At 38.6% G+C, this 12721-nt stretch overlaps 1 protein-coding gene across 1 annotated transcript in view; it reads left to right on the forward strand.

The window, feature by feature from the left end:
• The first annotated feature begins 256 nt into the window (after positions 1-256).
• The window catches only part of PIK3R1 (phosphoinositide-3-kinase, regulatory subunit 1 (alpha)), a 52202-nt gene continuing 39737 nt past the window's right edge, over positions 257-12721 (forward strand). Inside the window, exon 1 of the mRNA XM_009884231.1 lies at positions 257-590. Coding sequence (XP_009882533.1) covers positions 257-590 — 334 coding nt within the window. The remainder of the gene's footprint in view (positions 591-12721) is intronic.

A 12721-nucleotide genomic window follows, 5' to 3' on the forward strand; every position in this document is an offset into this window, starting at 1 on the left:
ACACAGAAGAAGTGGAACACATACTTCTGCCACAATCATTGACTCAGAATAAATACATCAGTAAAAACATCAGCAGTGAAATGACAAATCCTGGTGCTTTTTGATTCTCTGGTGGATTTTATTACTTAGACTTTGCTATTGACACTTTTATTATCCCATTTAATACATCTTGAATCTCTCTGTACATAAAAATATAACTGGACAGTTGCATTTTGATACTGTTTAATAACACTTGAATGTTAAATTGTTTGCCAAGATGAGTGCTGAAGGATATCAATACAGAGCTTTATATGACTACAAAAAAGAGCGAGAAGAAGACATTGACTTGCACTTAGGAGATATATTAACTGTGAATAAAGGTACCTTACTAGCACTTGGATTCAGTGAAGGGGAAGAAGCAAAGCCTGAGGAAATTGGTTGGTTAAATGGCTTTAATGAAACCACAGGGGAGAGGGGGGATTTCCCAGGAACTTATGTAGAGTACATTGGAAGAAAAAAAATATCTCCCCCAACGCCAAAGCCTCGTCCTCCTCGACCCCTTCCTGTAGCACCAAGTCCTGCAAAAGTTGAAGCAGAGAGTGAGCAACAAGGTCAGTACTGTTCTTAGAAGGTGTGTGTGTCCCATGTTTTTCAGACATTTTTGTTTCATAAGCTTGTCTTGCTGTACATATGTATATTACACCTGCTGGTCAGCTTTTTTTAGTGCATGGCTTATTTCGGTTAATTAAGAAGTGTTTCTACTTCATAATATTTAGCTCACACACTTTGTAATTTCATGTGCTTTGTCCCAGGCACCACAGAGACCAATAACTTAATGTGAGTTACATCTCACAGGTTGGAAAGTATGCTTATAATTCACAACTGTGAAGACTTAAATGGAGACTGAGCAGGGTAGCATTTATTTTAGGTTTCTAAGAAGCTGGTGGAAGTGTTTCCCTCTGTAGTTCATCAAGCTCACTATTGAGAAACTTCTTGGTGAATCTGACGGTACGAATTCCAAATAAAAAGTATGTTCCTATCATAAATCTCTTGCTACCAGCAAAAAATACGTACTTTGTCATGGAGGCTTGCCTGTGGCGTTAAAGGTAAGAGCAGGTATTTAAAAATGAACAATGAAATGACAAAGAGAAATTCAGATTTAACATTTTTGGGGGGTTGGGCATGCAGTAGAAAAAATAGCACTTATATAAACAAAGGAAGATATTTCCTTTGTTTAAACATAAGTTGCTTTCTGGCCTACGTTTGCAACAGTATGTTGGGCAGAACTCAGAATTTGATCCGAACTCTTCTGTTAATAGAAGAAAGAGTCTTCTCTTTTTTATGTGGAAAAACTTTAAGTTGAAAAAAAAACCCAAACAAAGCACCCTTACTCCAAGCGATTTGTCTCCTTTACCTACTGACATTCAGATATTTAGGTTTTACATATCAACATGCCAGGTCCATCTTAGGATAGATTTTACATTGGTCTTTCACGTCTCAAAATCTAGAATGGCTTATATTGCTTCAACATCTAATACTTCATAAATTCCCAGTGTTTCTAGCTGTAGGAATTACAAGTTGTAGTATGTGATCCTAATACTCACAGTGACACCATAGTCCTGAATAGTAACATCACCCTCTTCCTCCATAGAAATGTTTGCAGTGTCACTTGTGAAGCTGTAGTATAAGTTTATCAGCTTCCATCGCACTGTCCCTATTATGAGTTTATATTCAGCTATGCTGATAATCAATGAAGGTAAGAATGGAAATACAGAAAATTATATGTGGTGATCACGTGGAAACCTGGCAGAAGCGTTTTTAGGTTGGTGGAGGCTCAATAAAGCGTAAATCTTGGACGGTCCTTGAGCACTGAAGAATTGCTTGCAAGTGTACCTAATGCTTAGGTGTACATCCTTGTTAGAATGAAGCTGGGGGCACATGGGATTGTAGTGGCATTTTAAGTTATACTGTCATTTCTTAAGTCCTCCAACTCTCAGCCTATGGTCATTAGAGTCTCATGGTTTCTCATTAAATTAATTCTCAAAATGGGGCGTGTGCTTTTCAAAGAAAACATGATTACTTCTTTGATCATTCCTTGTATTGGATATTAATGTGTGCTGATCAGGTAACACTTGTCTTTTTTTCTTAACCCACCTGCGGAGACAGTTGACTCCATCATACGTAACTGCAGAATAAACATGGCTCTTTGAATAGATACCTCAATGCTGACAGGTTGTTTTGAGAGGCAGAGGGTGGAAAGAAAATCTCATTCTTTACATGTGCATGTTGTGGTGAAGTAACCGGCATCTCAAGCTTCCATGGGTTTATTACTTTAAACTTGAAAAGTACTGCTTTGTAACTTGTTTTCGGTACTCATGCTTGCTTTATGCTGCTGTTTGCAGCTTCATGCTGTGAACTGGCCACCCTGCTGTGCTGGGAAGTCCTGGTGTTAATCTTGCAATTTCTGGGCCTGCCCTGGGACTGCGTTGGTAACAGACATTTATGGGGGTTTCGGCAGCTGGAAGTTACCCTGGGAAATTCTGAGGCAGATTTGGGGGACTCCGCTTCTGTAGGCTTTTCTGCTTCCTTGGGGTGACACAGTGCCCCAAGCTATAGTGACTAGATCTCTCCTTAACTGAAGTTTATTGCCTCTAGACAGAGTATCAATTACATACATACATTGTTTTTATTTTTAGTAGCTTGGGACTGTTGAGGATTTGAAGTGAGAAAATGTGCTAATTTCATTGGGAATTTTTATCTCAAAGTCTGCACACATGATCCTGCCATGCTCCAAAATGTTTACAAATCAACTTGCAATACAGCCATGTATTTTTCTGATTAAGAAAAAAAAAAAACAACCAAAACGAAGTTCCGATAATTAGTTTTGAATTAAAGCTTCATGTGAAAGGCTAGGCACCTTCACTAATGTCCTAGGATCAGGGATTAGACCCTCCTCAACAGAATTAGGGGAAACACTGAAATTTGAACTCCAAATAGCTCAAGAGTTAGGTTTAATTACTTTTAAATAATGTATGTTTACTTAAAGGAAATTGGGAAAAGTAATAATAAGCGGTATCTTTACCGATCTTTCTACTGTAAAGAACTAAGACAGAGAGCACTTTAAATCTTAGAAACAAATTTGGGAAATGTTGCACTGAAAGGGTATTATAAAAACAAAACTAAGGTGAAATTTTAAAGTGAGCAGAATATTCCTATGTGAAACCAGAAGTGCAGAGGGAAATACGGTTCAGATAAAGAATATTGTAGCAATGTATGTTTGACTTTTAGGTGAGTTCACTGGTTTTGTATATAAGATTTGGTGCAGGGAATAGCACAGTTAATATTGTCCAGCAGCCAATGTAATGGGCAGCAGGCCAGAAGATTCTTCCCAGAATGATACTTCTCTCTACACCCCTAGAGTGTATTTCAAATAAATTAATGCGTAGTATGAAACTTGCTTGACCAAATACAGTCAAGTTTACATTTTCAGTACTTGATGATTTGAAACTGCTGTGCATCAAAATGACAAATTAATGGGGAACTGGAAGCAGACTTCTTAAATGTACCTCAATTATTTGTAGTTCATATATTTTTTTCATTCTGTAAAGAGTCAGTTCTGTATATACCCCTGTTGTGCATATGTTGCATAAGGGTATCAGAAACTTAATTGGGAGATTTAAAAGAAAATGTATATAAACATATGAGTTCTTTTAATTTTACCATGTACATAGATTTATTTAAGAAAATATTTTCTAATAATTTCAATATTTCTTAATACTTAATTATTCTGAATGTGTGTTTTTTCTCCCTGGCCTTGTTAAGCTTGATCACTTGCTCATCAGTGTCCAGATTGTTTTTTATTAGATCAAAGTTGCAATACTTGGGCACAATGCTGCCACTATTCAAAATGCTGTAGTACTCATACACAAATAATCATAGGCATCTGAACAGACTTCGTAGTCAATAAGGCTAGTAACAGGGGCAGAGTTGCTCATCAGTTGCCAGTGTCTTATGCAATCACAGTCTTGCTTATAAAGAGGGAGCTGTTTAAATATTAAAAGCCAAGGTGAAAACAAATAAAACTGCTGGTGGTCTCAAATTCTATTAAAACTTTCATTTATTTATTACAACACTTAGTTCAAATCATTCCCCAAACTTTTATTTTATCCATGACACATTTAAATTTCCAGAACCATTGATCAAGACCAGAACTGGGGCTCCTTGACTGACATTTTAGGACTGTTGCATTTTGCCTGTCTTCACCTTACCTTTGTCAATAAAGAAGTAGATTTAGTCTGAGTTTTTGGGTTTTGGGGCTGCTTTTTTTTTTTTTTTTTTAATTGCATCTGAAAAGATACCAAAATAAAGGCAATACAAGAGCCCCAGGAAGTCTCTAGCATCTTTCAGTTTCATGTCTGGTGCAGGTGAGAGCTATGGGAAGGCAGATCTGATTCCTGTTGCTGTGTGAGGCTCTCACTGGCCCAGCCTGCCTTTTCCCCAGGTTTCTTTACCCACCAGGCAAGGGTGACTGGCTGCTGCTGAAGGGATCAAGGCACTTGCAACAGTGAGATCCATCACAGTCATCTTTACGCCCTCCACTAGATATCTAAAGTTTACATATGTAAGCAGTAAAGATTTGATCTGAATTTTTTTTTCTTGAAATGCTTTCTTTTTTAAATTGGAGCTGTTTCTTCTTGCTTGGCACCATTTTACCCAACTCTTTGAAAATGCAAAGTGCATAATCTGTACTGAGTCCTACTGACTCCTGTGAACTGATTCAGCTTATCTGCTAGGGCTGCATACGTTTAGAGTTGGTTCATTCAGTATTGTTTCTCTACCTGGTTTGTGAAGGCTGATCGTAAGCAGACGTTGGACCATAGAGCTTTGACTGATCAACAGAAATACTTTCAGATTTAACTTGGAATGCTAAATTCCCACTTTGAAATGAAGGTCAGATTGCAAAAGGGTAGACCAGAACTTTAGATGAATAATTTGTCTGTTTTGATGTCTTGGAGCTTCCTGCAACTTCCTGTGTAACTTAAAAGGGTTGTGTATGTTGACAGTTTGTACCATTTCAGCTGGTTTAGAGCCTAAAAATACCCAAAGCTCTTCCTTCTTGTGATGAAACTATAACATAGATTTCTTTTTTAAAAAAACAAAACACCTTTCTTTACGCTTTTCTAGAACAGATACAGATCAGCACATTAGACAAAGATAATGACATGGAACATTTGGAAACTCTTTTCTTTCAGACGCCAGGTTATGCAATGTCTGACAAAGATCCACACTGACGAAGAGCATAAAACCATTTGTGCATGCTTGAACTGAATATGTTATAGAATTTGTGTCTTGAATTTTGTTATAAAGCCAGTAGAGTGATTGGCTTTCTGAAAATTATTTACATTTGTAAATTAGGGGACATAAGACTGAATGGAATGCCATGAGCCTGGGGCCTCTGTTGGGAAGAACACAGTCATCATCTCTCCTGATTTAGGCAAATGAAAAAAAGGAAATTATGGGGTGAAGTGATGAGTCACTATCTCATTTGGTAAATGGGTTTGCTGTTCAAGCCAGAGCCCTTGGATTCATTCTACAAAGCCCAGTTTGAGCGTAAGCCTTTGCCCTGCTGCAGTTTTCAGAACTGCCCTGCAGTCATGAACTTCACAAGTTGGTTGCTTTTGACTTGCACTGAGAAATTGGGCAGGTTCCTGCCAGAGAGCCTCGCCAGCTACTTGTGGTCACATTTCTTGGTGTACAAGACAAATTTCTAGCTGCCAGATGAGCGCATCCATCCGAAAACAAAATTCTTGCCACCTGCTTCCTTGCTAATGAAAACAAAGATTTTGCAAGCTGCATTAAAGTGAGGCAGAGCATTTTTTTCACAGTGATAAAATCCGGATGACAGTGACAAAAAAAGTCTCTGTAAGCACCACAGAGAGCACAGGGATACGCTTGCAAGTACTAGTACAAATTGCACATTAACAGTGGACCTGGGTAAGTTCATGGTTGATGCATGGCCCCACCTGCTGGTAGAGGATGAAGGAGCTTCCATGTTGTGTTTTAATCGTCACAGGGTAAGAGTAAAAGGGATAGGGAGCTTTGAAAAGGGCATATTAATTGACCAATTGATATTTCTAGGAAAAATGTGTTACTTGGGGCACACAGAACCCTCTTTTGATCATCAAAGATGACCTCAGACCTGAAAAGGCTTACGTGGTTGAAATGCATCTTTTTTTTCCCAGCTGTATGAATTAGTGTCGTGGTTTAGGCACGTGTCCTCAAACCAGGACAATTAGTCTAAAAAAATACTGCCTTTTGTTACACACTTTAAGAAACTGAAAGAATGAGACACTTCTATTTTGATGCTATAAGAAATAATTAAAATCACACTGATTTTAATATGCCTTTCTATAGTTAGAACAGTGGCATTATGCTGAGTGACTTTGCTTACCTTTCTTTAGTCTTCTGTAATACTGATTCAGTCTATTAGTACCTCCTGCTGACATGAATGCTCCTGGGGCAGATTTAAAACAAGGCAAAAGTAAAGTAGCCTGCTCACCTCCCTTGGAATCATTTTCATCTGTTCCTGTAGCTGTGATCCAGGAACATCTGAAAAAAAACCCCACTGGTTAGCAAATAGTTCTTATTTAGGCTTGCATATGATAACATCAGTTTGTGAGTTTCAGCAACACATGGTGCTAAGTATTTGCCAAGAATGGATCATTCTTCACCCCGAGCAAATAACCATGCCCACTTAAATAGTTGTGTGATGCCATATAAGCATCCAGATTTTCTTGTGTGAAAGAACACAGGTGTTGTAACTGCAGCTGGCTGTGCACTTTCACATCTGCGTCTTGCTCCAAAGCTGCTTTCCATGATGAACATCCGTGAAATCAATCTGAAGACAAGAATACAAAGAAGTACTTTATTTTCGTAGCTAAGAATGACAAGGGGAATTACAGGATTTTAAAGAAATATTTATTTTAACTGGAGAAGGATTTTAAGTCCTGAGAATACTTTGGTGAGGATCTAGGTACTTAGGAGAATTTAAAGAGAATTTTTGGCTTTAAAAAAAAAAAGAAAGTAATAACTGTGGTTAATGCTTGCTAACTTCCATTCAGGCTTTCTACAAAATACATGTCTAAAATACAATCCTGTTTTGTGGATTCATTAATAGAAGAGATTTTCTTTTCTTTTTTGATATGTATTACATTTTTTGCATTTTGTTATAGAAATGCCCTCATTCTTGGACTTTGTCTGAAGTCTTTTGGTAAAGTGTTAGGTGTAACTTTTTGTACTTGACTGCTTTTTGTTCAGTCTTTTAAGAATGCTGTATGCAGCAATTCACAAGAATAGCACCGAAACACCATTCTTTATTTTCACATATTCATCCACTTTATAAAACCCTTTGCATGTAAGACAGCATTTATAAATAATACATAAATAATATTTAAGCTGACAGCTTTTTGGGTAATAAGGATATATAATCAAAATCCTCAGCAGAGAGTTTCATAAACATGCTACTGCCCTGAGCTAGGGAAAGAAGTAATTGCATATGGTTTCTACTTTTTAAAGGTATCTTTTAAGACTGTCTGGTATCTCAAAACTACTATGTAAACTCTGGCATGAATGATGAAAAAAAGTCTTTAACAGTTAGGTTAGCTATCAGACTACTTGCTTGGATAATCCACTGGATCTGTTTGTATACGCTGACATCATTTGCTGTGTTAGAGCATTGCCCAGAGGTTGATGTCTGAGATAGTTTCGTTACTTGAGGTTGTGGATGTTGAGGGCAAGAAGTGAGATCTGAACATGCCAGTTTCCATCCATGCTGGCAGATCGCTTGGTGGTGTCCAGGATGGGAAGATGCTCCTGCAGAAGACAGAGCTGCTGCAGGAAGAGCAGTTACTTCTGCTCCACTCAGCTTCCAGGTGGTCTTGAGCAGCTATTGGATTTTTCAGTAAATAGGCAAGGCGTAGACGAGGCTGATCTTTCTCTGGTGTTTCTTTGCCCCTTTTTTTTTTTTTTTTTAATTGAATTTCTATATGTTGGAAAGCCAGACAAAGTTAACTCTGCTTTCCTTTACAGTTTTGATGTTTCCTTCTAAAATCATGCACATTTAAAAACATAAAGAAACTGGCCAAAAGCCAAACTATTCCACTTAAACACATCAGATTGGTTTCTTCCTTGCTCTTTCTTCCCTGTGGGATCGGATTTGTTGGATGTGGCATGTCCAAGCAGTCCTGTGCTGTAGGCTCTTGCTTACCAGCTGGGAAGGAAGGGGGAGTGGCGCAACCTGAGATTTGTAGTGTCCAAGGAGGGAATGCACCCCCCAGGAGACATGGCTGCACCAGCTCTGTATGCCTTGTTTACAGATATAACAGTGGAATTTATGTGTTGAGTTTAGGAGAGAAAACTCTAGTGCTGTCACTGATTTCTTCCTAGATCTCCTCATCCCACTTGGACAAGATTAGTAGGTAGCAGATAAGCCTGGAAGATTATTCTTGGTGAAGAAACTTTTAAATCAGACTCGGCAGACCCATGTTTCAAAGCATGTTGTGGCTTTTCCAGCAGTCTGTCTCAAAGGGAAGGCTTGTGAGGTTACCTTTTAATTTTCAAGCCCTCTTCCTAAGCTGTTTTTGGCTGGAGGTAGACCAAAGCACTTAAATTAGGGAATTAATGAAAGAAACCACTAATTATGTGCAGTGGTAGATAAGGCTGCACAGCTGTGTCTGGTTTCGTTATCTTTCTATCCAGGAACGTTCCAGAAATAAGCAGTTAAGGAAAAAGATTTGCAGTCCGTTCCCTACTTGCACATGATGTTCAACCCTGTGACCACACATTCCAGTCCTCTATTGCTAATTTGCAATTTTTCATGTGCTGCGCTTGGATGGAGATGCGAAAATGTCTGTTGTGTTTATGAACTTAGCCTTGAATTGTCTCCTTGCCAAGACACAGCTGCTTGGCACAGGTGAGGAGCGACAGAGGCCACAGCAAAGCCCTCCATCATTTTCCTGCTTTCCTCCTGGTTGACTGGCGCATGCTTGAGGGGCATCTGCCCTGCTGTGGTCTGCAAAGGGCTATGAGGTTCCAGGGCACTGTGGGGTGCAGCGAGGTGTGATCTGCTCCCATGATCTTCCCATCTCTGCTGGGGCATGGGTCTTCTGCAAGGGGTCAGCACCCTTTGAGAGCTCCTCTGAAACAGGATGCTCTTGGCTGACCAGGCTTTGTGTCTCTTACTGTAATGTGGTCTTCCATTCTTCATTTGATATTTATTGCACTGTTTGCAATATAGCCATTCCCTTGAGAGAAACATCAGAAAATGTCATCCCTTGACATTTTGAAGCAAGTTATTTTGGGTATTTTGGAGTTGAATCTGTACAGATGTTTAATTTAGAATACATTTTTGCCAGTCCAAATCTACTCCGTTGTTCTGAAGCCAGAATAGCATAACTAGTCGTTAGCCTACATAAGCAATTTTCTTATGGAGAGAAAGATTTAGGGAGGCTTTTTGTTACAGTGCAAGCCAGTTCTGAGAATAAAGGGGTTTTTTGGTGGTCCTCACAATCTGGCCTGGTCAACAGAGAAAGTGTTAAGGAACACATATTCAAAACAGCAAGTAGCAAAAACTTCATCTCAAATATCTGGAAATAAAGGACCTCTGTTCACTCAGTGAGGGGTCCTCAAGGGCACAGAGGGATGAATGTTTGAATTCTCTTTGCTCTGCTGTATTTATAATTTATTACCATTGGCTGAAAGGTTAGCGTGCATTCCCCACCACTTTCATGTCTTGCTAGCTTCCTCTTGGGTCAAACTTAGTGCTGACAACTCCAAAACCCTTCTGGTAGTCTGTGTAAGCTGCAGCCCCCTACATGAAATGATAGATTTTCACAGTCCCATTATTATCATGACACTTTTTAGGGGTTATATTAAATCACTGGTTTAACAATGTTTACTACAGAGCAACTAGCATGAAGTCTCACATCTTTTGAGCTGCCTTCTGGCTTTTGGGAGAATTCTGACTGTCTGCTAGAGGAACATTTGGTGCCCGTCTGTTGTGTGTAGTACTAATCATTGCTTTGGACTACTCTCATCGTCATAGTTAAAAGTCTTTTATATCTTTGATATTAAAACTTGCACTGAAAAGGATAGTGGGCTGTGGGTGCCTTCACCAGTGATTTAAGATGCAGGACTTTGGGTTGCATGTAGTTTAGCAAAAAAGGGGAAGACGGTTACCAACTGTTATGCTTTTTCTCCAGATGTTTCCTCTAAGACAAATATCTAGGGTTTTATTATGACACAGTAAGAACATGCCAAATAGATGAGAATGATTTGGGTTGTTTTTTTGTTGTGTGTGTTTGGTTTTTTTTCTTTTCATTGTCTGTTTGATCTAAATAGCCAGTCAATGAAATACTGTGTTAAATTTTCTGGTAGTTTAGATGGAACATGCCCATGCTTGTTAATGTGAGCTGCTGTCTTCTAAACAGAGTATTAAAATGCTTTATTCAAAGTCCCTTTGGATGCAAACTAAACATAAGATTATTTTAAAGTACTCACGTTCTTGAAAATATTATACATAGTTGGGGTTTTTTTGTTTACTTAGAAGACTTGCTCACACAAGAATCAGCAGGCTCCTGTTCTACTTTCCCTTAAATTGGCAGCAAACGCCGTTTTGACTTCAGAAGAAACAGGATCAGACCTATAGTCAAGGTTTAGCAGCATTGGGACAAATCCCACAGTTACTCTCACGTCTCTCAGGCAAAATTCCCATTGACTTTAGGGTTTGGAGCACAAATGCTAGCTCTGTCCTGAAGAGATTCCAGTATACCAGATTGTGTATAATATGAACACGCATGAAATACTACATGATAACCACTCCTGTAAAGAAAAGTGTTTGACTGTCCTTTCACAGATTTTGAAGACATAGAAGGGAAACTATTACGATCATCTCTTCAGAGGTTCTGGGCTAATGCAGGGCATGGAATTTCCCTCAGTAATTCCTGTATCGAGCCTGTAACTTCTAGATGGATTTAAAGCAAGTTTCTACCTAGTCCAAACTCCTCCCTTTAGTACGTACTTAATGTAGATGACTTAACTTTCTAGGCATTTGAATGTCCATTAAATAGTAAGAATTGGAAATTTAATAGTAGAAGTGTCTTCATTTGGGGGGCACACACACGTTTAGCTGTATTTGGTGATGACAGTATAGAGATTATTTTCATCAAGTTATTTTCTTCCACTGTATTCAGTTCTCTTCACTAATACATATGAAAAATTTGCTCTATGCTGCTAGCTACTTTGGCAAGTCTGGATTTTTTTTCACAGGGCTGCCTTTTTGGGTAACTAGTGTTATGGTAACGAGGGTTTCTTATAATGGAGGAAATGATATGGTGACAGTTTTAATTGTATCTTTTGTTATTGTAACAAATGATTACATTTACAATAAATAACAGAGTTTTATTACCTTGATGCATGTGCATATCTACAGTGAATTACACTACAGTAGAACACTGTTAAGATTGCAAAATTCTGCATCTGATACTTGTGTTGGTACATGTAATTACACCTTCTTGTAGTGTATGCCATCTGATACAGTTTTTAATTACATAGTCCCTTGACCCCTTTTCCTGCATATCCTTGCATTGTTCATTGTTGAGGTCTTCACTGAATGAGAATTGCTTTGTTCTGGTTATTTAGTTTGTGGTCTTAAGCCACCTTTTCTTCACAGCCTCCAGGCTCCTCTCTGGAAACAGGTTTCTTCATTGCCTCTTCTGCTCTTTCCAGTGATGTGGCTGGTAACAGCTTCATAGAGCTTTGTATTCACAAATACTAAGTCATCTTCAGGACACTGTTCTTGAGCAAAGGTCATATCATGTTTCCTGTGAGGAATGAGGTAGACCAAAAAAGACAATTAAGAAAATAACTGCTGCTTTAAGATAGTTTAAGGTTAATCACTTTGTAGTAGGGAGGTCATGCGGAAAAACACTTCAAAAAAGCTGAATCTGAGGGGGGAACTCTTAACTTAAAGAACTCTTGACTCTAACACTTAAATTTTCATTGAGATAACTAAAACCAGGAACCAGATCTGCATTAGGTTTGACAATGTAAGGCTTTATTTGTCACAAGGAGCAAGTACCATCTGCTCACTCCATGGCTGGCTTCAGTTACTCACTACTGGGTGTCCAAGATGATTCCTTGCAGGACAAATCTTCCTAGCATACCTCTGCCTGCATCATCCAGCTTCAGCAGCTGGAATCCAAATATAAGCATCAAAAGCAAAAGAATTATTAGAATGTGAGTGCACAGATTCAGCAGATGTGGGGACATAATTTAGTGTTGTCTCACTTGTTTCCCAATTCTGAAAATTCAGAGTTCCAAGTTCTCAGTACTTTTTTGAACATGCAAAGCATGTCTTGCAATAGAAGTGCGCGTTTCAGGGACATGCATGTTTTAAGTACCTTTTGCTTACATTTTTATGGTGCATCTGGAGTAGTTTTGCTTTTTTTCACTGTATCGTAGCTGTGATTCACAATGCAGGCATTTTTGCAAATGATGACATTATATAGTAAATTACAGTCCTCGAAACCTGATTTTAGTTTTCTAATACCAGCCAGTAACTTGCTTACTTCTAAGATGCTTTTGCTACCATCTTTACTCTGCCGTGCTATAAACTGCAACCTTATTTAATCAAGAGGTGTGGCAGTGCCACTTCATCCCAGTGTGACAGACAAAGTATTTTCCT

Source organism: Charadrius vociferus, unplaced genomic scaffold (genome assembly GCF_000708025.1).
Source record: "Charadrius vociferus isolate BGI_N301 unplaced genomic scaffold, ASM70802v2 scaffold183, whole genome shotgun sequence".
NCBI lineage: Eukaryota > Metazoa > Chordata > Aves > Charadriiformes > Charadriidae > Charadrius > Charadrius vociferus.